General features: G+C 45.3%; 1 protein-coding gene across 1 annotated transcript in view; it reads left to right on the plus strand.

Annotated features, from left to right (window-relative positions):
* USP11 (ubiquitin specific peptidase 11) overlaps window positions 1–26,734 on the plus strand; it is a 401,576-nt gene that overhangs the window by 182,927 nt on the left and 191,915 nt on the right. Inside the window, exons 10-13 of the mRNA XM_085629511.1 lie at window positions 2,759–2,983; window positions 4,271–4,354; window positions 11,198–11,292; window positions 23,271–23,483. Coding sequence (XP_085485637.1) covers window positions 2,759–2,983; window positions 4,271–4,354; window positions 11,198–11,292; window positions 23,271–23,483 — 617 coding nt within the window. The remainder of the gene's footprint in view (window positions 1–2,758; window positions 2,984–4,270; window positions 4,355–11,197; window positions 11,293–23,270; window positions 23,484–26,734) is intronic.

Here is a 26,734-nt window from a genome sequence, read left to right on the forward strand (position 1 = left end):
CAAAGGCTTCTCTTCTTCCCCTTTACCAGATGTCTTCTTTCTGAGGATGATTATGAAACTGTTTGGAATGATGGCATTTTGTATTGCTCGAATACCAAACGTATGGTTACATACATGCTTTCTACAAGGGTGCCTTTCTAGGCAGTGCTCAAAGGCTACGAGCAAGTGGGAGTATGTAGTGTAGGAGGAGCCTTGTGTTCAGCAGGAACTATAATCGTGGAAAAAGAATAATTTGTTACTGAGCTTGTAGTTTCTCGATCCACAGTCAGAGGTGGCCATCAATATAGCCCCCCCCCCCCCCCCCCCCACACAGCGCCTTGAGACCCTCGCGGGTATGTAGTGCGCTTTACAAATGCCATGTTTGATTGATTGTGTGTTGAAACTCATGGCACTGCAGTTGCCCCTCTTGGCTTTTTGGACCCTGATTTGCCAGGTTTCTCATCCGAACAGACATCATCTCAATGTATTAGCTCTCCATATATTAGATATAGACACACAAGGAGATTTACTTAAAAAAGCTGTCAAACTGCTGAAGCAGGTGGGTATTGGGCAATACACCACCAGGTGTCTTTGCTGACACAGCACCACTTGAGGGTGGTCAGCAATTTTTCAGATCTCCTTAGCGGGAGCCACCAGCACCCTCAAGAGTAGAAGATCAGCTCCCATGTACTAAATTGTTACTTCCAACTTTGGGTCACGCCAACAGTAGACCTTTCTGCTTCACTTGGCATCCAGCTAACTTTTCCTACAGCCTCTAGATAGTGCTATTCTGGATCATCTGGTCTGGGATATCTGCATAAACGTTTAATCTGCTCCCATTTAATCCAAATGTAGCCTGAAATATGTGATGGGTGCCACTGACTGATCCGCCGCTAATGTGGTGAGACAACTGTGGTTTTCTCTTTTGCTCTAGAAGAGCTTCAGGCTGCACAACTTTTGTTACAGTTAAGTAACTTGTTTCTTCTCTCTTTTCCTAGAGATGTCAATCCACTTTAACAAATTACCAATGCATCCAGCTTTGCTCATGCAACATCAAGACCAGCTGCTAAACTGCAATATTAAGACAATACATTTTGGGATTAGGAATCTTAGGTTTTAGAGTTTGGACACCTACAGCTTCTACAAGAACGCATGGTATTAAAAAAGGAAAGCCTGCCATAACTGTGTGTTTATCAGCTATGTTAAAAGCTGTGTACACTGTTGTAAAAACTTTTACATTCAGACCTTCAAGGTAATGGTGCAAAACATTTACAGCCTACATACAGCTCCAAATGTGAGCACTTACCTACTACTCTTTTCGAGTACGCTTAGCAGCGATTGTTGCTTACATACAGAACAGAACACTAGTCTATCTTTAAAATTCTTGTTAAAATATTAAAAAAAACGTTGTGGAGTAATCCCACACCCCCTGACAACTACCAGTGTCGTCTTGGGATCTTTAATATTGCTTTACTAGGCTAATGAGTAAATAATTTGAGTCCTTTTGCCCTGCAATTTGTCTTATGTAATGTGGTTTCCCTGTGGCTCTAACCTCCCATAGTAAAATTGATGAACATTTTATTGAGGTGTGCAACCATCAGGTTGTCCTTGGAACTCACCTTCTTATTTTTGTTGTTGCTAAAAATAGTATTGCCATTTCATGTAAATCAAGTCCATTAAGTTGTACAGCATCTTTCTGCAGCGAGCGCCCTGCACACTTTAGATTTTAAAAGAGCTATTATGTAATTTGTAGACTGCATTCAACCCGTTAAGAAAAACAAGCCACTCTTTATTGCATTTTACACAGCCTCACCTTGGCAACGTAGTTTCTAAAGCAGGTCTAGCCATGTGATTTGTGAAATGTATCCAAATGTTTTATTCTTAAGCCAAATGCGTGATACTTACTATTCCTAGACACATTCTACATACAAGGGTGCCTCAATTGCCTGGAGTAGCATCTATCTCACAGATACGTTTAAAGCTGCAATATGGTCCATAATCCCAACAAGAGGCACAGGTTGGGCAAATTATTTTAAATACACTGTGCTAAATGTTTCAGCCTCTGCTCGCAAGCCACCATGTTATGAACTGGACACTGCTATCAAGTCTCTATACAGCATGTGATTTAAATCAGTATATGGTGCAAACAAAAATTTGTACTTATCTGTAATAGTTGTTTTGCAGTTTGTTGTTCATGCTCCCTGCCCTCCTCCCGGAATGCAGACCCTGCACAACGTGTCGATTCTTAGTTAATCTGAGATGGAGTTTGTGCCCTTGTGGGTTTCAGGGAATGTATCAAGTCTTCTTGAAACTGATACCTCTTCAAGTAAAAACAACTTACAGTCTGCTGCCCAACACTAGATAGCAGAAGTGTTCACAGCATGTGAATTTAGAGCACAAGAAGATGCAAACTGGTTGTTACAGTAAAGGAACTTTTTGATTTTTGCGCATGCTCTTAATATGCTATGTATTGCCCTACACTTTATTTACTGTCAAGGGGGGAAAGGTGCAGTTTATCATGCCGATTTGCATCAAAGTTTGCTTGCATTGTAGGCTTTATAGTCTTTTATAGTTTGAGATTTATTTTATTAAATAGATGCTACTCGGAGTCCAGCTACTATTATGAAATAATGTGCATTGTAGAACTCAATTATAGCTTCAAGCCCTCTTCTGGATAACATGCAGTGTTACAGGTATGCCAGTGCCTCTTCTGTCCCCTTGCTCTTGACTGGTACCTGCACTCCCTCAGTCTCAAAGCTTGTTTCTTTTTTCCTGTTAGGAGGTTGCAGAGGAGGCTTGGCGAAATCACAAGAGGCGAAATGATTCCATCATCGTGGACATTTTCCATGGTCTTTTCAAGTCCACCCTAGTGTGCCCTGAGTGTGGGAAGGTGTCTGTGACCTTTGATCCGTTCTGCTACTTGAGCGTGCCTCTTCCCATTAGCAAGGATCGGCAGATGGAGATTTTCTTTGTCTCCATGGACCCTAGGAAAAAACCTGAGCAGGTACTTGATGTACAAGTGGTGACTTATACTATTATAATCAGTAATACTTTTTATTGTTGGTTAATTAAAACCAATCAATTAAAGTTAACCAGATTCCAATTGGTTTAAAAAAAAAAAAAAAAAGTCAATGTGTTAAAGTTATAGTCCTCTTAAACATTAAAGCTCAATCATTCTCCATACTTCATGGTGCATAGCTGCGTTCATGCATCTAAGTTAATTTGCTGTCATTTGCACATTTTTACTACTCATTGAAAATCGAAGGTCCTGGTGACATCTCTTTATCATTAAAAAAAAAAAAAAAGGGCCTAAGCCATATTTGTCTTTCTGGTAAAGGTAAACTACTACTCCACTAATACACTTAATTTTGACTTGCAGAATGTTTTGCTCTATTACTTAGACATATACCTGGTGTTCTATTGATCCCCTGTCCTGACAAATCTCATCATTTGGGGTCTGTTTATCAATGTTTGTCAGACAGTTTCTTCTGTTGCTAGGGACTCTACTCATAACCGTATAAATGCACCCTAACCTCTGAAAGGAGCACACCTGTTCTTATTTTACTGTAAATTCATACTTACCTGTACAAACGCACCACAATCCTGGTCTGTAATATTCTTCGATATTCTTGTGTTGAGACTCCTTTGTGCCTGATTGTGTTCATCTGTCCTAATCCACGGCATCAATGCTTTTCTAGTACTCGGGCCAAAACTATAACTTACCAGTGCACCTCATGGCTTACTCCGCACCTCTGCTGTGGCAGACACGCATAGCCATTCCAGTTTGCCAGCTTCTTCATTCAGCCTTGTACCTTTGCTATTTAAGCACTAAGAGTTAAAGCTCGAAGTGCACGTCAATCCTGCTGTCCACGAGTACTTGCTACTTCTTTTGATCTTAAAATGATAAAATAATATACCCAATACAATGTGTGGATCTTTTCCTTCATACAAGGGGACAGGGGGTCTGGCCATCTTTCTACCTCCCCACTGAAATTGAGTACAGCACACAAGGTGATGTAATTTTTAGTAGTCATGAAAACATGCCATTGTTGATTCATACAACAAAAATCTATTACAGATGTAATCACTAGGCAGTGGGATTATGCACAGCATAGGACCTTGTTTCTTTGTAGTGCGGACAGTTGAATCAGTCATTTTGCAAGCCTGTTTTTTCAGTGTTGCTGAATGTTTCTTATATGCAGTTGTTGTCTTTAATTTATGAGAGATTGCTTTTGTGTTTTTCGATTCTGTACTTGTTCTATCTGATTTTCTTGTCCTTTCTATCCTTCAGCACCGACTAATTGTACCAAAGGCTGGCAAGGTTCTTGATCTGTGCTTTGTTCTCTCCAAGCATGTGCGGGTTCCTCCTGAGCAGGTGAGTGTCTTGCTATGAGAAGTCAACCACAAGTTGTAAGCGTCCAAATACTAAATATAGTAGATGTTGGTAGAGGTCCTGGGAGAAAAAGGTCCTTGCATGGCGAGAAGATGGAATACAGTGACGGGGGAAAGGTGGGAGCTTGCTGAGGAGAAACCAGTTACAAGGTGGAAATCAGAAAAACTCTAAAGGTGCTGATTACCTGATACTTTTATTTACATTCACAGTACCTGTAGGAGGCTGGCTTAGTATATGGTGCAGACTTATGCAAGTGTAGCACCGTGCACTAATCCAGACCACCCTTGTGGTGATTGTAGGAGTCTTAGATAACCTTAGAAAGCTCTCTAAGTGGTAGCTGTGGAGAGCAGACTACAGGCTTAGTCCTGTGGAGTGTAAAGCAGCTTATTTTACAAGTACTGATCATACAGTGTAGGTTACGTGAAAAAGAACCACACAATGTAGTTTTAAAAATATGTCTTTATTATAAGCACTCACTAACACATTGCTGTATGAAAGTGGGTTTCTGTTGCAGTAATCCCCCCCCCCTTTTTTTTGCCTGATAACTGATGCACTTTTCCTTGTTGTGCCCTGGGCTCCTGCCAATCAGGTGGCCAGGTCCTGTGTTCCTTCCCTAAAAACTGCCTAACAGCCAAAACCCAATTGGCATCTCTGGTCACCTGTCAGCCCCTGGTAAATGGTACCTTAGGTGCCCAGGGCCTGGTGACAGAGTAAGCCCCTAAGGGCAGCAGCACTTATTGTGCCACCCTTATAGGCCCTGTACCCTGACCCACACACTCTGCCTTTGCAGGCTGAGTGTCTGGGTGCAGAACAAAACAGAGTCGACATGGCACACATCCCTGTGTGCCATGCCCACAACACACAATCTCCCTGGCATACCTCAGTCACCCCTCTAGCTGGGTGCCCTATGCCAGAGGTGTGGGCACGGGTGCATGAGCCCTGTGCCCCTACAGTACCCAGATCATTCCTGGGACCTTTAAGTGCAGTGCTGCCATTAAGTGTATATGGTGCTGGGAGGTTGTCAACACGAACTCCACAGCACCATGATGGCTGCACCGAAGACTGAGAAGTTAGGTATCAAACTTCTCAGCACAGTAAACCCACACTGATGCCAGTGTGGGATTTACTGTAAGATGCACGACAGAGGGCATCTTAGAGATGCCCCCTGAACCTAACCTACAATCCACGTCTTGTCTGAGGGGCTGCCTAGGCTGCCACACAGCAGACCGGTTGCTGGACCCCTGGGTAGAGAGCCATCTGCTCTCCTGGGCCTGCAACAATGCACATCCTGGGTGAGGTGCGAAGTCTCCTCCCCAGGATAGGCAGGGGAAGCTTCAAGGGCATTCCGCCTTTGTGAGCTTCTGCAGGCCACTTGCTGTACCCAGCAACTGGCCCCTACCGGTTCTCAACCCCCTCTCTGGCGGGAAGACTGGCCGAAAACCCCAAGGAAGGACAGGGGGTGTGCCAGCCTCTGCCAACCCCACATCTCAGGTGGGGGAGGCGAGAAGCACGTCCCCGGCCTCTCCCCATCTTGAAGATGGGGAGCCCTGCCCAATCAGGACTAGGCCACTGCCCCCCTCCCACAGGAGAGTGGCAGGATAGGGGGTGTACCCACCCCAGGGCAGGGACCCAGTGGTCCCTGACCCTTACCTACCTGTAACGCCCCTAAATTTAGTATTTAGGGGCACCCTGAACCTTCCTTCCTCAGATCCCGATTCAACAACAAGCAAAAAGATCAAGAAATCAGAAGACCCGCCACACAGCTGCTAACAAAAGGACGACATCAACCGACTTGGCCCCAGCCCTACCGGCCTGTTGATCCTTGAACCTGCTCCTGTGGAACTCCGGCGCCTTCAGTGGTCAGCAACCTCAAAAACCCCGGAGGACCTGACCACCTTGAGACTCTACCAAGACTGGGACTCCCACGAGCAGTGGCTCTGCTCAAAGCAAATTGCTAACCCCTGGCATCAGCCCGGAACCGCGAACCCTCCACACTCTGCACCCACCAAGTCTGGCCTGTGCCGGAGTGAACAAAGACCCCGAGGACATCCCCCGACGACTGTGACCCCGAATCCGGCACCCAAGGACTCACCTAGACGCTCCTGACGACGCCTGCAGCCTCAGAACCAGGTGCCCCCCCCAACCGCGATCAACAGAGGGTAAGATTCCCCGACATCAAAAGGCACCCCTGCACCCGGCGCCCTGCGGCCCCCTGTGCCCAACCCCAGGGTACCTACCTATCCTTCAACTACCCAACTTACCTTTCGAAGTGGTGGTGGCACCTAAAGAATCTTTGTTCCCGAGCTTGCAGCCTTTGTTTGACCAGGAGCTTTCCCATTGAAACCCATTGAGCGCCCGAAGGCTCAAAAGCACCCTGCACCCAGCCGCCCGAGTGGCCCTGGCAGTGTAACCTCTACACCTATATACTTCCTCGTTTGCCCTGAACAAGTGACCAGGAGCCCAACTCCCACAGCCGCGTGGCCTGCTAGTCAGCAGCCACCAACCAAGGCCCCCCTGCCTCACTTAGGATAACATTGGGCCTAACTCACGCTGCACCCGGCTGCCCCTGTGCCGCTGAGGGTGTAACAACTGTACCTACCGGACCCTGGGAGACCCCTGAGTCTGTGCCCAGAACCTTAACTCTGCCTGTCGAGTACTTACCCAAAAGCTGATAACCCAATTTTCCTCCATAGGGTAACATTGACTGGTTTCTTCTGAAATTTCTTCTAAGTGTGGAGTTTCTAAAACTTAAAATATTCACCAAAAATCAACCGAGTAACGAAAACGAAAATACTCAACTGCTATTAGGAGAGATCCCAGTGCTGGATCTTGGTGCCCAGCACTGACCCTGAAAAATATTCACAACCGTACTTACCTGTAACCCAATTTTCTTCCATAGGAAATCATTGACTGTTTTTCTGTGAAATTTCTTCTTAGTGTCGATTTTTGCAAACTTCAAATATTCTTTAAAAATCGTACCAACTGTGAAAACGTAATTACTTACCTGTTTTAGATAGATGTTCCAGTACTGAGCCTAGGAGCCCAGCACTGGATTACAAAAGAAACGATAACATACTTTACCTGTAACTTGAATTTTCTTCCATAGGGAACCATTGACTGTTTTTCTATGAAATTTCTTCTAAGTGTCGATTTTGCAAACTTCTAAATATTCCTTAAAAATCGTCTGTATAACTTAAAAATAGTTTCTCAACTGCTTACAGGTGGTACACTAGTGCTGGATCTAGGATCCAACACTGACTTAGAAAAAGTAACCATAACCCCACTTACCTGCTAAGTGAATTTCCTTCCATAGGATAACATTGGTAATTTGATCAGAAAAAGCTTCTGTCAACTTTTAAAATAGCAAAATATTGCTTAAAAATACAACAGTAACTAAAATGAATTTACTCACTTGTTTCCAAGAACTGTCCCAGGACTAAATCTAGGATCCAGTCCTGGAGTTAGAAAAGTAATCTTGAAAGTAATCAATTGCATGTAACTTAAAATTCCCATTAAGCTCAATGTATTATTGTGTTTAAAATTGTATTGTCTATTGCAACAAACTGTAACCATTACCTGCACAAGTCAATGGCCTATTGCAAAGTATTTAACTAAAGCATCTCATTCTGAGAAAGTATATTTTAATACCTATTGTTGGTTCTAAAATAAAACAAACATATATTTTTTTATATAAACCATTGGCCTAGAGTTCAGTTCTTGAGTGTGTGAGACCATTTGCTGACTGAGTGTGTACAACAAATGCTTTACACTGTCCTCTGATACTGCCTTACTGCTCGACCAAGCTACCGCTTTAGAGAGTAAGGTTATATCTAACTTTAGCCTCTGCCAAACCTCTGGGGACTGTGGACTCTGTCCACACTGTACCTATTTGGGAACAGTATATACAGAGCCACTTTCTCACAATTGCAATATCTCCTACCCGGAGATATAATCACAATACTTTGAAAATAGAACACATTAGTAGTACAAATACACAATGGTCGCCAGGGGTAGACCAAATCATATAGTAATAAAGTGGAATGCGAACCACGACCTAAGTCGAGAAAGGACCCAGAAGATGTAGAAGAGTTGGGGACCCAAGGAGCCACCCAAGATAAGTACCCAGGAACTGCACGGAGGCAGTGTGCAGAGTGGGAACATGACCGCGTGCTCAATACATCAATGGGTAAGACACAGTTGCCGTTTTTAAGAAGGACCCTTCCCAAAGGACCCTGAAGAAACCCAGTGGAAGATGGAAGGTTGGAGAGTCACCCCACCCGTGGCTACCCCTGGAACCAGGACACCTACACCTGGGAATTCGGTTGCATAGGTGCAAAGTGATGTTGGAAACCGCCGTAGACCACAATGGAGGACTTCAGTGAAGATGCAGCTAGTGAAGAAGGTGAAAGATTTTGGTGGAACCCAAAGGTGGATTCAGGAAGAGGAGTACCTGCAAGCAGCAGAGACAGTCTATGCCACTCAGGATTGACCAGGAAGCATGGAAGACGAATTCCCACCGATGTCTGAAGATGCAGGAGAGTTGACGGTGACCTTGGCGCTGCAGCTCTGTGGACCTGGGGATGCTGTGGAAGACCAGGAGCCATTCACGAGCTGTCCTACACCAGGTGTCAAGAGCCAGGGAGCACCAACAAGCCTTGGCAACGGCAATAAACGTAGTAGACGAAAAAGGTGCAGTGTCGGTACCAGCAAGGTCCAAGGGACTCACCACGAGCAGGTAAGTCAGAGCAGGCCCTGAGCAAACAGTGGAGCCCACTGGAGTCAAAGACCCTCAAGAGGACCCACAGGCCGGAAGCACAGGAGTTGCATGAGAACCTCAAACAGCTCAACAAGGATGAAGGCCCAAGGTGAAGAGGATGCGGTGAGGACAAAGATCTTAGTAGTAAGAAATGCTTGAGGCTGGAGCTTCTTGGAGCCCGAAGATCTCTGGCGCAGCGAGTCAACAAGCCTTGGCAACAGCAAGTCGATGTGGTGCACAGGGGTACTGCTTCAGCAGTTATGACGAGGGATACTGGCTTCAAACTTGCTGTGAAGACCGTGCAGGTCTCTCGGGCGTTGCAGAACCTCCATCTGTGTTGGTGAACCTTCCTGAGTCAGTGGGAGCTCAGAAAAAGCAGACCGGTCAGCTTCGTTGCGGTGCCTGCAGATGCAGGAGAGTGACTCCTTCACTCCAAAGGAGATTTCTTTGAGTGTCTTGGATCGCCACAGGCCTGTAGAAGAACCTGTATGGAGCACAGGCACAAATGACGCAGAAGACTGGCAGGATGACAAGACCAGGAGCAGCAGGAGTCTTCCAGTTTGCAGTCTCGGTTCCCAAAGTGAAGTCGAAAGTGCCTAGACGGTTGAAGATTAAGTGTTTTCGTATCTGACTCTTGTCCCCCAACAAATCTAAGGAACCACCCACAGGTAAGCCCTAAAAAGGGGTGGTATGATTCAGGGGCCCCTCCCACAAGAGGGGCTGGACAGTGGGGAAGATACTTCTATGTCCTTTGTCCAGTTTCACGCAAGAGTGGGAGCCAACTGCTCCTTGAACTGGTTCCAACTTGAGTATGCAAGGAGGGAACCAAATGTGCCCTTCAAATCAGTCTAGTGGCGCTGGCAAGTGCCCCCACCCTGTCCCAATACACTTAGTCCTGTCTGGGAGGTGGTCACACCTCCCTGTGACGGGAAACTTATTGTCCAGCCTTCCCCTGCTCGAGCTTGGCTTAGCAGCAGGAGAGCAGAATCGTGTCTCTGGTCGACAGCAGCCATAGTTTGCTGTCTGGGTCGAGGAGACCGGTACCGGGAGCACTGAGGTCCTCCCGGAGGGGCTTTACAGTGCATGGAATCATAGCTACAACACAGTTTACAGTGTTGGGGTAGGATTCCAACGTGATTTTATATCAAATACGCCAGGGTTCGTTACAGCCAGTTTAGAGTTAGCCATTGCGTAATGACGTATGGCCACTCTATGCATCATAATGGCTGATTCACTTATAACCCGGGAGAATGGACTCCGTGGATTGTAGGGGTGTTCTGCTCATGCCGGGGCACCCTCACACTTATAACCAAGCACCCTGCCTTCAGGATTGAAAGACCTGCCTTAGGGGTGACTTGTAGGTTTTAAGTGCAGTGACCTCAGATATATGAAAAGGTATATCTGTTGTAAGTGGTGCAAGCACCAACTTACACAGGCTGCAATGGCAGGCCTGTAGTCACAATTTGAGTGGTCTCCCATGGCTGACATAATACATGCTTCAGCATATGGCGGACCCCTAATGACCCTATGACCTAGATACCTTAGTACCATATACGAGGGACTTACAAGGGTACACCAGTAGCCAACGTGGAGGGTACCCAAGTACTCACATGGTCCAATTTAGGGAAGAGGTACAGAGACTGGGGTCCTGATTAGCAGGATCCCAGTCAGACTAGTCAGAAATACACATTATGACCCCAGCAAAAAGTGGGGGTGATCCTGAAAGCAGATCCTACTTTCCTACAGTATCCTTGGATTTTTTCTCTACGTTTGTTTAAAAGGACGCTTTCTCTACATTTCATGAATATAATTTTTTTTCAAGAAGATCAGGAGTGATGATTCCTTGAATAGGGTCTCTTTAGTGTTTCAGAGGGTTTTGGGAGGTTGATAACAATAGAGGGCAGAGGCAAGGAAAAGCGGGAGAAATGACAGCTGCTCTGTGCTAAACATACGTAGTGTGTGGAATGCGTTATGATGAGTTCCCCTTGAAGTATTTGGCCTAGTGATGAAAACACGGAGTCCCTCTGCTCCAGTCCCCTGTACATTAACTTCACTCTCTCCTTTGGCAGATGATGGTGGCAGACGTCTTCAGTCATCGGTTCTACAAGATCTACCAGATGGAGGAGTCCCTGAACTCCATTCTGGACCGGGATGACATCTTCATGTGAGTGTCACCAGCTGTAACTTGGCGGGTAGAAAATTGGTATGAGGTGTTAATCTTAATTTCTTATAAAAGCATTGGCCTCATGGCCATAGGGCAAACTATCTATTAGTCAGTGAGCGTTAGTATTCTTCCTTAAATTGAGCACAGACTTTGCAAATTTCTCAGCTAGCTAGACCATTTAGTGCGCTTTTCCTAGATCTTCATGCTAGCCAGAAGAGCAGCTAAATAAGTCTTCATTTTCTGCCTAAGATGGCATGACTTCTAAAATAGTTACTATAAATCTTCATTCTCCATCAGAAGATCTTCACAAATTGATATGCACCATCATGGAACACTGTTTATGAAGAAAAATCTTTCCCAAAGAGTTTTTAAATTCCTCTCCGAAGCCAGGAAAGGCAGGATGCGATCTGTTGGAAACTAATTTTAGATGTTTCTTTAATGTAAACCGGATCATTTCTGGCACAAAGTGCAAAGCAAAGATGGCCACCTGGTCACTTTATTACCTTTTTGTCTCAACTTAATGCCTTTGGTGTCTGGCTTATTTTTTAACATTTTTTGTGGCAAAAATGTTTTTTTCTTTCTTTCTCCATTGATCATGTTTTGTGTATCGTATTTGCTTCCATACTACACTGTAGCAGAGCTTGTCAAGAAATACCACGTAAGATGTGGATTAATATACGTAGAATTCACCTGTAAACCAAATTATATTCTTTGGAGACCTTCTAGACTAGGCGTGGATAAACAGCAAAGAGCCCGCACCAGTGTCTAAGCACCTTTTTTTTTAAACCATGCACCTTGTGAGTGAAAACTCCAACTGTCCCGGTGAATAAAGTGAAAGTAATAAGTAAGTGCTGTTCCTAGTTTATGTTTAAGGCCTCACAAGCTTACTATCTTTGAAGCACACGCTTTCTATGACCTTAAGGGTTATGCCTTTTGAAATAGGCATCCACAGTACCAATGTTGTGGGACTGTAAACAGGTACTAGGACCTTTGCCAGATGCATAATATTTCCAAAAAAACATCTTCACTTCAATGTTGCACTTCCTGTCAGTCTTACTGATTCTAAACATCACTGTCCATGGCAGAGCTCTAGAAGGAGGAAGGAGCCTAACATGAATTGGGATTTGCACTTCAAGAGGATACTCTTCAGGTCATCTAGGCCTTATGACAATTGGGCAGCTTCATTGAGGTGACCTAGGTCCAGTTATGAATGTCGATGTTTAGACGTTATCCAAATATCTGTCTCTCTGAGCTTTTTTCCAATTAATCTCATTTTCTTCAGTGATATCCTGGATACAGCTGCAAACAAACGTACCCATTTGACCTATGCCTGTCCTTCAGACTTTATCTTCGAGCACCTCACCCCCTTCTAAACTGATAATTACCCTCTTACCAGGGCTTCTGGAACCTCTTATGGTAACCTTGATTCCTGCTTTTGCTAAATTGGTCGGAAAGTTTGTTCTGGACGTTTGTGTTTTCAGTGGGCGGAAAGATGCATCCTTTCTTCTAATTAACTGCAGCTCTTCTGTGGATAGAAAACAGACATATGGAAGTTGTAGGCAAAAATGTCTGCTGTGCATGTACCATATCTGTGAAAGAAACATGTGTCTGAACTATTGGAAGGTAGCAGCCAATTTCTGTTAGACTTTTTTCTTCCATTCAAGCTCAGAGATATTAGTTATGGCTCTAGGGAGGTAGTTAGTTGAAAAGGATATAAATACAGCTACAAAGATAGCTGACATTTCAGCACAAGGTGTTTCTACATTCTCATTTCTACTTTTAGATCAGTCTTGAATTGGCTGCCTAGCAAATCATTCAAAATCTTCCATTGTCAGGCCCTTCACAATTTGGATCAAATGCTTGTGTTGAGATCCACATAAGAAAACGAGAATATAATCTTAACCATTGTAGGACTTTTTTTTTTATTAAGCCTTAGTACTTTAGGTCAGGGGAAGGGTGAATGCAAGCCCATGTTCAAGCCCCCTGCTAGTGACATTTGCAAAGTCTATATATTAGCAAATGCACCAGCCAAAGGTGAGCAGAGGTAATGGGTTAATACCCCCAAGCAAATATCCCACAAACAGCTCTTGAACTTCTTTCCCACAGTTAGACATGTTGAGGGAATGAATATGGTGAATTATCCTTCCAAAGGAGTAGAAGCTCAACAAAGGCATTTAACATTGTAAATAACATTAATTCAGTAGAATGTTTCCTAATATCATACTGGCAAAATCAAATCAACCTCTGCATCTGGAATTGCTGGTTCAAGTAGTATGTTTCTGGCATGAAAATAGAGCATAAAGAAACTTTATCCCATTCTAGCTCTTAAAACCCAAAATGAATCTTTGACGAAAGAATGGTGCATGAAATTGTCACTGCAACCTGTGTATTTATGCTTGCAGAAATAGACCTTTAGGGTGTGTATTATTTCACGGCCCCAGAGCATAGAAGCAGAGAAAAGTTCTTGAGGTCCATTTAGAATATCTAACGTGATCAGGTGAAAGTGTGTTTTGTCTGAAATCAGCTGCTATGTTGAAATTAGCTGCTGTTTGTCCTCTAAATGCACAGGGTGGAAGTGGCCAAACCCAAAAATGGAAATATTAATAGATCCATTTAGCTGGGTGTCAGTGAAACATTTTGGCTGAACTTTTTGATTAGAACCCTCTTTCATGGGCCATAGTCCTTCAGATGTTGAGGTGCCATAAAAATCACTTAAAATTAGCGCCAATAAGAAATGAAGTGATCCAATGCTTGAAAGCTGTTTCAGACGCAATTTTCTCAAAGGCTTGTGCATAATTTTGAGGGAATATCCTGTATCAATTAGAAGTGCCTGTTCCTTTAAACTGATGCTCTTCAACATCTTCGCAGGTCTTCTTCAGGGATTAATGGCTTCATATATCTGTTATGTACCGTATGTGAACTCCATAGAAACCGTTCATACAAGGAAGAGAGGCTAAATGTCATGGAGATGGGTGGAACACTCTAATGTAAAATTCTCACTGTTTTGATCTTTTTAATACAACTCTGTAACCTCTCTGTTCTACCCAAATGTGGATCATTTGATTCAGTAAATGTTTGTGGAGAGGTGTAGGAAGCTGGCTCTTTGTGAGGCATCAGTAAATTGATATACTGTGTAAAGAGTCCAGGGGTTCCTTTACGAGTGGACTGGGGATTGCTCAAGACATAGCTTTTTGATAAATAATTTCTCTCTTTCGTGATCAGCTCAAGGGACAGGTAACTAGCGCCAGGACACCCTCTGGTAACCGTGCGCTGTAGAAATGACAATAACATAACATTGTTGTGCAGACCCAAAGTGCTCTATTTAGGGGGTAGTGGGGTCAAGCAGCCTTAGGTTTTACACAGAGGAGTGCAATACATTTGCAAATATACACACAATGATAAATAAATGACATGCACAACTCAAAAAGGAGATCCACACCAATTTATAAAAATACCAAGTACCTTTATACACGATTTGGCGTCCGAGAAAAATCTTTCAGGTTAGTACGTTTTCACTTAAAAAAGTTAACACTTACTGCAATTTTTGAGTTCTCCAATTTTATGCTATGGAAGGAAGAACAAGTTTTGCAAACAGGTACAGTACATCGACTTACAGGACCAATCCCCATCAGTTAAGGTAAGTGGTGGGCAAGCTGCAAGGCAGCACCAATAGTATACCACCAGAGGCACGAGGGCGGCCAGGTGCAAATCAGCATTGGTAGCCCAATGCGTTTCAATGGGGATTGGTCACTGTAAAAAGAGGCTACAGGCTCTGGCTAGGAAGCAAGTCTGGCTGAACCAGGAAGTGGGCTCAGGTCTTGCGATGCTCGAGGACTCCTTTGGTCCTCTTATCCGAAGACCCAGAAGCAATGGATACAGGGGTGTCCTTAGATGTTGGGTTTTTCCTCACTAGAGCAGTCACAGTTGAGGGGGCCTGTGTGCAGAGTCTGTAGACGAAGTCGGGCAGTTCAGGAGGGGTAAAACCACGATGGACTGTAGCTCTGAGGGCTGGAGAACCTTGTTGTCCCACTTCAACTTGGACCGGAGGTGACATGTTGCTGTGGTGGCTTCAGGTGTCGGGTTTTGGCAGTTCCGGAGGCCTCAGTTTCTTCTCTTTTGAAGATTCTTTAGAACAGGTCCACTGTTCATGGGAGGTCGTGAGTCTTTTTCGAAGGCAGGCAGTCCTCCCTAGATTCTGGAGTCACAGCTGCAGGACGAGTCGACTTGGTGCGGTTTTCAACGGGGGATTCAGACCGGGCTGGCAGGGTTTGTACCAGGTATGTGTATGTATATGTATATGTATGGATACTTGTATAGCGCACGACTACCCGGAGGCCTCTCGGCGCTTGTACGAATACCGCTGTGGAACCCATCCTGGCTTTTCCCTGTGAGGCGTCCACTCCTGGGCACCCCCAAGGTGAAGGCCAGGCATCCTTAGCGTTGTGGGGGCCGTTGTGGAGATTAAGCAAGCTATTGCCCAGAGTTGCAGAGTGGGACTCCATGATTAGAATGGCACCGAGGCGAGAATTATCAGGTCCGTGGAAGTTTTGAGCCCAAGACCCGCCGAGGCGGGGAATTGAACCCTGGTCCCGGGCTAGACATCTGCATCAGGGTCTGCCGCTCTAATCATTGAGCCACACTTCTCCAGGTCAGCTGCTGCTTCTCTTTTCTCTACTTTTTTGGCTCTTCGGTGTCCTCTCCTTAGGTCATCAGGATCTGCTTCTCTGGTGCCAGGGACTCCCTTAAATACTGAATTTAGGGGCATTTGGGGAGAGTAGGGTAGTAACCAATGGGATACGGACCTTTGGGGTCACTACTTCCCCTATATGACCACTTTCTGAGGGAAGTGGGTAAAATCCTGTCCCAGAATTCCTAAGAATGCCATCACAAAGATGGCTACTTCTGAAACCAGCATTGGCATAGCCAAGAGGTCTCGCTTTTGGATTTAGTTTTGCAGCACAATATCCTTGGTGCAACAACATCAGCTGTTGCATGGCTAAACCATGTACCTTATAAGTGTTTAGCCATGCAACAGTTGATGTTGTTGCAACAAGGATATTGTGCTGCATAACTAAAGACTTATAAGGTTCCAAAAGCGAGACCTATTGGCTATGACATAGCTTGTTTTTTTACCAATGAGAAATGGTAAATGTAGCATTGTTCTACGTCTTAGTGCGTGTTTGAGGCACCTCGATAGGGTAGTTGTGAACTGTTGCTTTATAAACATTAAATGCTGTGCATTTAAATTGAATGTTTGGACGGCTATAGAGAATGCAAACTGTTGCAATTTTCCCCCTTGTAGTGCATGTTTTAATATGTATGAGAGCCCTGGTAATAGCTAACGAATGACCTGTGTTGTTGCCGGGGCCTCACTGTTCTTTCTGCCTATTTTTTGCGAGCGTTTGAGGAATGTGCTTCCTTGAGATAAGCACAAGTGTTTTGGGGCTCCCTTTGCTCGACCAGAAGAATTCCTTGGGTTTGCTTTTGAAGTGGAGTGGGGGGCGGGTGTTTTATGACCCCTCCGTCCGTCTGCTTAGAAACCTTTTGCAGACGTGAGCTGCATCTGGTGCCGCGTTAGAAGTGTTGAGCCAAGATATTTACTGGTTGTGATCAACAAAGGCTTGTATTTCTGGAAGTCCTAATAATATCTGATGGCTTTTTGCCTGTTTCCTCCGTTGATATGGGAAACATTCTTTGGAGTTAATCCTGACGTGAAAGCCTGGAGATTGTTCAAAATATACTTTAAATCCTGATTCAAGTAAAGAAAAAATACCCCTGTATTCCTTTGCGTATTTCTTTCCCTTGTAAGCTTAGTGCGCATTTGAGCCGCAGCCCTGTTAGGAGCGGAAAGAAGATTGGGGCACAATTTTTTCCTAAACTTGTTGTGTCTGGAAGCTGTACTGTTGTGAGTTTCAAGCGTAGTACAAAATTACTATGATAGTTGGTTTCAAATGACTGAACGAACACACAAGTACTGTATAACTAGCACATTGACCCATTGCCATGAAGGTTTCAAATAACTTAAAGAAACACACGTAGTGTAAAAAACAGTACATTGCCCCACTGCCAGAGGCGCAACACGATAGTGGTGTGGCGCGGTTTCACTGAGTGCAGAGTCTCTCATGCACCAGAGCAAAACATCTTACAAACACTATTAGGGTGACCAACTGGCATAGGTGCAAATTCAAGACAGTGAGTGTAAAAATTCATTACAAAGGGTCAAAATTCAGGGCAAAATTTCAGGACAGAAGGACAAAAGTTCATGACAAAATGTACATTTAACAGAGGAGGTTGTCCAATAGTACATAAGTAAATAGACAACATACATAAGTAGACGTCAAAATAAGTTTATATTAGATTGAGACAATCGTGCACTTCAATTTCTGTCACAGCTTTTAGCTACTTTGGCACCCTTTAGCCGCCTCCACACAGCTGCATCACTGTCCTGAATTGGCACCTATGCCAGTTGGTCACCCTAACCTATATTAGCAGCGTGTTGTACTGCTGCCTCGCACAACCCTCTCTGGTGCTGGTCTGTGACATCTAGTAATCGAAGTCAGCAAGGGCCAAGAAACACCCCCACTTAAGCAGATATAGCGGGTGCTTCACTACGCCTTTGGCCCAGTGTCATTCTTTATGTGATGATCATCCACAAACTGAGCGATGTCGGGGAGGGGCTGCTGCAGCCTCCAGAGTTCAAATGGAAGTGCGAGCTGGGTCCAATTGTCTCAGGGAAACAGCACAGTTTACTGCCATCCCCAAAATTAGGGCAAAAGGCGTCCGTGAAAGAAGTCCTCGCGGACAATGGACAAGAGGCACAAATAACGGGCAGTCCGTGAAATTTACGGACGTTTGGTCACCCTAAGTCTATACCCTCTTTCTAAACAACCTGATTGGTTAACAACACAGTCCGCACGTTCTACCGCAGGTCAAAGTAGAGTGTTGTTGCACAGCAGAAACAGCGGGGCCACTACCTCAGCATGGTCACAGATTAGGATGGAGTTGTGATCACGTGGGATATCGCATTACCAACAGATAAGAGGGACGTTGCTAAGCAACAGACATAGTATTGAAAGAGTAGAAAGCATGGACGTGCCTGGAATCGCAGAAGTGTGGGATCTCAGTGAGTCCGTCCGATTGGGAGAGAGGAAAGATCAGGTGCGTCCGGATAAGCAACCAGCACTATTAACATATGAACCGGGGAAACTAAAACAGCGCCAGCTGGGTGAGGAACACGAACACCTCCAAATATGGTCAAGCAGCTCTAGAAACTATGGCACAGTGACGGCGCGCGACCTCCAGCGTGAAGCTATTTCATTGTAATTTGGGGGTTATAAGAGCGCAAGCTCTAGACTCGAAAGCCTGGCACTCAGGCAGTCTCAGAGCACACAACTCTCCCAGAGAAGTGGGCCCGAGCCCAGTACACGCATGCACGGCACGCGCCAGAGCAACGGGTCACGTGCTCCTCACCTGACCTTCAGCCCAGCAAATGAACCTGCGGTGCACCCATAGTTCGTGTACACTGACCAGCGTGCGCATTGTGACGTTGCAATGCGCAGTGTGCTTCTGTGTGAATGGAGTGTTTGCATTGGGCAGTATTCTTTGTATGGAGTGAGCGTAGGGGCTGCACGGAGTGTGTGCAACATGCAGCGTGTGCACACTGCAGACTATGCGCGCAGTAGAGGGTGTATGTTGTAACCAGTGCATGGGAAGTGTTTAGTGTCTTTTGTATGTATACAGCGTGCGCTCACTGGATGCATGCAGTTTGTGTGAACTGAAGGGTCCAGCGTGTTTAGTACACATTGTGCATCCAGTCTTCATTGTGCGTGCGAGCCACGCGAAAGTGAAAGCAAATTTGTGACGCGGCGGAGCAAGGCGCGTGCGCTTGGTGGGGGCGGGGGAGGGCATTCCAGGCAGGGGGAGCGGACCCTTTGAAGTATGATGCCGAGCGTGCCAGTGGGCTGAAGCGCTTCTCCAAACGGATTGCATGGCGGCACGATGCACGTGATTGTGCGCGTGCTCGCCATGCAATCCACTTTTGGAAGCACTTTGAAATGCCCCTTACTAGAGTCTCGCATAGCGATTGCGTAAACGCAATAGCTAGGCGAGACCTAAAAAATAGCCTACCTTAAGGGTGGTACTAGCCTGGAGGTGGCATGCCTACCTGACCATCTAATTTTCCCATCTGTCCAGGTGCTCAAGGGGCTCTAGACAGTGGGGTGGCTTCCTCTCCTGTGAGGGCAGACAGATTTGCATTCCAAAGGCGGCAGCTTCTTTAAAGCCCACCTTCCCAAGGAGGCTAATCAACAAGTCATCCTGTGGTGGTAGTAGGTGTTACACCCTCTTCCAGTACAAGCTTTTGTTCTGGGTCTCTTGAGAGCAAAGGCTCTCTCAAATTAGGAGGTCAGCTTTTCACCTCTAAGGTGCCCTGTTGGAACATGTACTGGTAAATTCAACATTGGCATCAGTGTGGGTTTACCAGTACTAGATGTTTGATACCAAACATCCCTATTTTCAGTGAAGCCATCATGTATCTGTGGAACTCGTTTTCACCAGTGTCCAGTATGTGTTTTAAAATGGCTTCCCAGGTCACTTGTATTGCCAGTAATAGGAATGACCAACACAGGTAATATTCAGCACCCTGCCTTAGGGCTATCAGTCCTGCTGTAGGGGTGACTTAAAAATATTACATGCAGTGTTAGGGGACATGGCACACAGGGATGTGTGACATGTCGTGTTTTCGCTTTTGTCTGCATCAAGACATGCAGCCTGTGATAGCAGCCCTGTATGTGCTTGGTGAGGTCCTTTAGGGTGGCACAATTTGTGCTGCTGCCCTTAGGAGCTCCCTGTAGCACCTCAGGCCCTAGGTACCTGGGTACCATTTACTAGGGACTTACAGAGGATGCTAAATGTTTTGCCAATCGGGGGAACAATTTACAGTTTTAGGAAAGCGCTCTGGCACTGGGGATCGGTGTAGCAGGAACCCAGTGCTCTTTCAGTCGAAATCAGATCATTTACCAGGCAAAAATTGGAAGTGACCAGGTTTAAAAGGGGGCACTTGCCTACAAGATGTTTAACACACCAACATTCTAAAACAGATTGGGGTGCTTCGAGGTCTCAATTCTTAACCCTGGATTTCACTGGACGCAATTTTGCAAACCGAAAACGCAACTACGATTCTTTTTAATGAGATTCAATGCCCTCTGAAAGTAGGCGTAGTAAGGAGTAGCTTAAATTGTGAAGACCGCTGGTAGCAGCACTTCATCTCTAAATGTAGAAAATTTGAAAGTAGTCTTTAGCATATCTTTCAGAAGATGACAAATTGGGCCTAAAGAATATTAATGCACAGCTATTTAATTTGTGGTTGAATCTACAGATCAACCTTTTTGAAGAAGCAAAGCAATGCAAAATGACTAGACTCTGCATCCAAGTTTCCAAACAATTTCCATGGCATTGCTTTTTTCATTACCTTGCCACGAAGATTGCATCACAGATAACATTGGAGAGACTCTTACAATGAACCTCCTGCAACAAATATTCTAATTTAGATTTATTTTGAGAATCTGATTCAACAAAGTCTCCCCCTTTGAAAGTCTTGAAATCAGTCAACCTAAATGTGGCCGTAGACGTAACCCTTGTGGTATTCCTAATCATATCCCGATTAAGTACAAGTTGCCTTACCTTAACACTCATCCTAACCCTCAATTTAACATGGGCCTTACCCTTAACTGTAAGCAAGACCCTCCTTGTAACTGTTAACCTTGCCGTAAGCACCACCGGATTAAAACTTTAAAATGTTTGTAATGACCTGAACTTTCTGTTGTGGGGGTTCTTTGTAAGATTTGTAGCCATTCTGGTGTTTGTTGTTTTATATCCCATAATCATATGACTTTGTAACTTTCCTCATTCATCCTCGGTTGAAGTTTATTCATGTCACGGACTTGAAGTTAAGATTATCCTGATTGCTCTGTTGTGGTCATAACTATGGGGTTTCCCAGCCTTCTTCCATTCTCGCCACAGTCTTACACAAATTTGCTTTCAATACCAGATCTCCTTTCTGGGATGGAAGCAATGTCCTCTGTCATCGCATCCCATCACTGACCTCAATTGAGTGGCTTCAGCATGCCTATCATGGATATTTCAGTTTCTGCCATGGCTGCAGGAACGTTCTGAAGGAAGGCCAAGCGTTCAGTGACAAGCTTCTCTTAACTCCTTCATGTTTAAAAGATTCTGCCTGTGGTGTGGGGCCGGATCAAACCAGGAACCTGCTAAGAAAAGACTTTTTATTTGGCCATGCCAAGATTGCACTTCTTTTCCTTGTATAACATGTTCAACAATTTTCCATTAAGATTTGGAGACAAGTCTTTTTACTGGTCCAGGGTTTTGTTTCTCGGTTTTTTAAAGAAATTTTGAATGTAATTCTCTCTATCAAACTGGCTCTCATGGGATTTAATATATTCCTCTGTAAATTAACAGACCTTCCTTTTGACCCATTGAAAGATTTCTTAGTAGCCATCAGTTCTTTGTCATGCACCTTGTATTTTATTTCTGTGAAACAAACTGCCTGGATTCCTTCCTTCTGTTTATTTCAAAAGTTATTTAGGATTTTCTGATAAAATGAACATTTGTTCCTCCATTATTATTCTCCTTGGATATGGGTAGATACATTATGCATTCCCTTAATGGCGCACAAGATTAGTAAGCCAAACAACTTCTAATCATTCATAGCCCGGAATAGCAACAGACCCGTACTGGACAGGTGTCAAGATCATTCAACTGAGAGAGAGCAACTGACTAATGCCCTTCTTTGAAATTTACAAATTAGCCAACAGCCATGTGGAGATCAGTTCATATTGCTCCTAGACAGTACTGCTTAAATTTTGAATCCAAAGCAGACATACACTTAGGACAGACCTCTGTGTGAGCCCAGTTTAATTGTCATTGTATCTAGTTTATTTATTTGATTTCAACTCTTTGGTTCACCATCACTGTGTGCAGTTCGACGAGCTTTGCTATTCAGTTGCAGTGCATATTACAAAAATCGCATAATGGAGAAAATAAAATTACTTACATTGTGTCCATCATGGATATGTTCATGACATTCATAAGCAATCCTTCTGTCTCCCTGCTAATGCCAGAAAAACTGACATTTAAATTGTGCCTAACAATATTTTTTTGTGCTAGATGTCAAAATTAATTAATGTTGAACATTTACCACAGTCCTTGGACATTGTGCTGTAAAATAAGTGTCAAATTCCTCTGAAATAGCTGCCTTTCCCTTCCCCGGTATGGAAATAGGTCTTATTCCCCCCTTTGTATTTTTAACCCAGGTGCTATTCTAATTGGTTGAAAAAGTTTAGTATTCCATAAGAATTTAATACATTATTTTTGAAAGGTTGGTGGTTTAATGAAATTGCCCTTGAAGGGGAACTAGAATTTAAAGCATCTACCTTTTTTGGTGCATCTTTTCCAGTAATTTTCCTGCATGATCAACCTCAGAAGATGCTGTTTAACTTGTCGACAGTCTTACTTCCTAGTGATACAGTAGTTGACGATGCCTTTGGCAACCATTGATCAGATTCGCTCTCCTGAAAATTGAAAGGTTTCCTTGCTCACTTTAAATTATACCTTTTACTTGGAAGAAGGCTCTTGGACAGTTTGTGATGTCTGTAAAAAGTCGAGTAGCAGGCAAGATGCCTATAAACAAGTGAGTTGAGTAAAATAGTAGCAATTGCCACTTTATGCTCCTGATTTCTATAAAAATGAGTGCATGTGGCACTAAAAGATTTTCAAGATGCCTAATCATTCCTACTTGGGCAGGAATTGCCCCAAATGTTTGACATCTAGGACAATTGTACACAAGTTAAAAGAAATGGTTTACACCTCATAACCTTGATTCTCTTTGTCTCTCCGCCTCTTCTCCTTCCCTCTGACCTTTCACAGGAAAATTAACCTACCTTTCTCTTCTCTCCCCACAGCTACGAAATTTCCATCAATGCCCTTGATGATGAAGATGGCGGGGGAGGGGAGGACATTGTCTTGCCCATCTACCTTCGGGAACGCACACACTCTAGGGAGTATGCAGATAGCTACTATGGGGTCTCCCTTTTTGGGCATCCGTTATTGGTGTCTGTTCCAAGGGAAAAGCTCACCTGGGATTCACTTTACCAGATTTTACTGCATCGGCTATCGTAAGTATAACTAAGATTTAAATTTAAACCGTATAATGTATGGTTTGATTGTACCCCCTGCCTCTCTTTGGTCTCTTAATGATTCAAAAGTTGTAAGAAAGAGCCCTCTTTTTGCATGTTTTCACCCACCTTTTGCTAAACTGCTGATGCACTTTGACTGAGGCTTCCCTGGGTGCCTGCCAAACATGTACCCAGGGCCTATGTTCCTTCTCTAAACTGCATTTAAAACAAACCCCAATTGGCACTTTTTGGCCACAGGTCACTCCCTTGCAAATGGTACCACAGGTACCAAGGGCACTGTGGCCAGGGAATGCATCTAAGGGCTGCAGCACTTTTTACGCCACCCTTAGAGGCCCTGCACCTATATATACACACACACACTGCCTTTGCAGGCAAGGTGTTTTGTTGTAGAACAAAGTGAAGAGTCGACATGGCACATATCCCAGTGTGCCATGCCTAAAACCCACTGCCCTGACATAGGTCAGCCACCCCTCTAGCTGGATGCACTATACCAGTGGTGAGGGTACAGGTGCATGAGCCCTGTACCCCTATAGCGTCTAAGCCAATTCTTCGTCATTGTAAGTGCAGTAATGCCGTTAAGAGTATATGGTGCTGGGAGTTTGTCATTATGAACTCCGCAGCATCATAATGGCTTTACTGAAAACTGGGAAGTTTGGTATCAAACTTCTCAGCACATTAAACCCACACTGATGCCAGTGTGGGATTTAATGAAAAATGTACTCAGAGGGCATCTTAGAGATGCCCCCTGAAAAACGACCTAACACTAGTGTCTAGGCTGAGTGGCTGCTCGCCTGCTGCCACCACCAGACATGTTTCTGGACCACTGGGTTGAGGGCTTGCTACTCTCGGGGGTCGGAAACAATGTACATCCTGGGACGAGGTGCCAAGCCTCCTCCCCCAGGATGAGCAGGATCCACGAAGGGGAAGCTTCAAAGGCTTGCCACCTTTGTGAGCTACCCCAGGCCTTTGCTGCTTCCAGCAACTGGCCCCCACCGGTTCTGACCCCCCACTTTGGGTGGGAGAATCAGCAGGAAAACCAAGTGAGGAAGGGAGGTGTGCCCACTTGTGCAAACCCCACCCCTCAGGTGGGAGAGACGAGGTGAAGCACAACTCTGTCCCCGCCAACTTGCAGATGGGGGGACCCAGCCAATCAGAGTGAGGCATATGCCCCCCTCCCACTGGAGGGTAGCACAATAGGGGTGTACCCACCCCAAGGAAGGGACCCATTGATCCCAACCTTTACCTACCTGTAACACCCTTATGTCTAGTATTTAGGGGCATCCCTGAACCTTGCCGCCTCAGACAAGAATCAAGAAGAAGAAGAGAAGAAGGGCTGAAGCAGCCGTGCTGAACTAAGAGGAGGAGGACGGCCACTCAGTTGGCCCCAGCTCTACCAGCCGGTCCCCACCTCGAACCTGCTCCAGCGAAATCCCGGTGTGTCCTGCAGCCAGCAACCTCAAGAACCCGAGGACCTGACCTTCCTTCCAAGTCAAAGACTTTGTTTTCTCGTGAGCACTGGATTTGCTCACCCACAGACTCTGGCTCCGGCCAAATCCGTGAGTCTGTACCACTCTGCACCCGACGCCTATGGCCTGAGTTCGAGTGTCCCAACACCACGAGGAGGTCTCCCTGGCGATCCTGACCTGAGATCTGGTGATCTGACCTCCCTTGAATCTCCAAGCGAAGCCTGCAGCCTCTTTCTGGATGATCCCCCTTTCCCCCCTCACCCGCTCCCTCTCCCCTGACCGGAGCTGGTATGAAAATTATACTCCTAAAGACACCCCTGCACCCGACTTCCCACGGCCTTGGGTGGCCCAACCAACGGTGTCCCAGCATCCCCAGGCATCCCAACTTACCTCTCCAACTGGTGGTCACCTCCAGAAGATCTTCATCCCCGAGCCTGCAGTCTTTGTTGCAACTGGAGAATCCCTATTTAAATCAACAGGGCACCTGACGCCAAAAGAGCACCCTGCACCCAGCCGCCCTTGCACCGCTATGGGTGTACTTTAGGTTCTAACTCTGATCCCCCTTTGCCCTGAGCCTAACACCAGGAGCTTTGCTGCCACAACATTGGGACCTGCTCTTGAGCAGCCACCAACCTGAGGCCCCCTATCCCCCATTGGATAACGTTGGGCCTGAGCACTCTGCATATCTAGGCAGTAGAAAAAGTGATCGATAAAGTAATCTGAAAAGTAATCAAAAGTAATCTAACAGTAATTTCCACTGTGTTGAAAAGATTTACAAACCGGTCACAGAGACATTTTCATTCAGCTTGTTTGTATTGTTCAACCTGCCTTGAAAAGTAAAATTTACACTTATCTGTTCCAGGCTTGCTTGGTTCTAGAAAATAAATATAACTAAAGAATATGTTCGAGGCATATGAGCTGTAGATCACACACTTATACATAGATCGCCATCTGGTGTTGGGCCCGGATGTTTGCACTTTGTTGTTGTCCTGGAAAGTCTTTGGAAGTCACGGGATAGGTGGCTCCTCCTTTAGACAATAGTGGGCATGGGCATCGACTCCATCGTCAGATTGTTTTTTTCCGCCATTGGGCTCAGATGTGTTCATCGCGCTCCAGTTCGGTGTAGTTACCAATCATCTTTTCGACGCGAAATCCTCACCCATACTTCGGTATTGTTTTGATCGCGTTCCCCTTCGACGCGCATCTCTACAAGACCTTCAAATCTTCGAGTGCGGTCGTCGACGCAGGCCTTCAGGCCTTCCGGCGCAATTGGGCCTTCGGCTCATGGAAAGGACTCCTTTTAAAAAGTGTCCTAAATGTGGATCCAAGTTTCCACACGCAGATCTTCATGAGGATGCCTTTCACCCGAGCATGAGGCCAAAGATTGTCCAGCTTGAGCCTCCTTCCGATCCAAGAAGACGATCCAGGACCGTCTAAGAACAATGGCTCGATCATAGACATCTATCCTCAACGACATCTTCCCCCAACGACATCTTCCAGGAAGGCATTAATGAGCAGGAGCAGATCCAACACAGCGCCGTCAGCTCCTCCGAAGCCGACGACTCCGACGTCGAAGACATCACTCCGGGGCAGCGGGTCATAAGTACTGACGTCGACCCCTTCCCAACCCCCTTCCCAAAAAAGCTTTGGTCACACCTTCGCCCTCTGGCCTAGTTGCACACCGGGACAAGACTTCTCACGCCCGCCTACGGGCTCGGCACAGAAGCCAGTAAAAAAAGCTTCAGGCCACTCTGGATCGAGCCA

This window comes from Triturus cristatus, chromosome 10 (assembly GCF_964204655.1).
Source record: "Triturus cristatus chromosome 10, aTriCri1.1, whole genome shotgun sequence".
Taxonomy (NCBI): domain Eukaryota; kingdom Metazoa; phylum Chordata; class Amphibia; order Caudata; family Salamandridae; genus Triturus; species Triturus cristatus.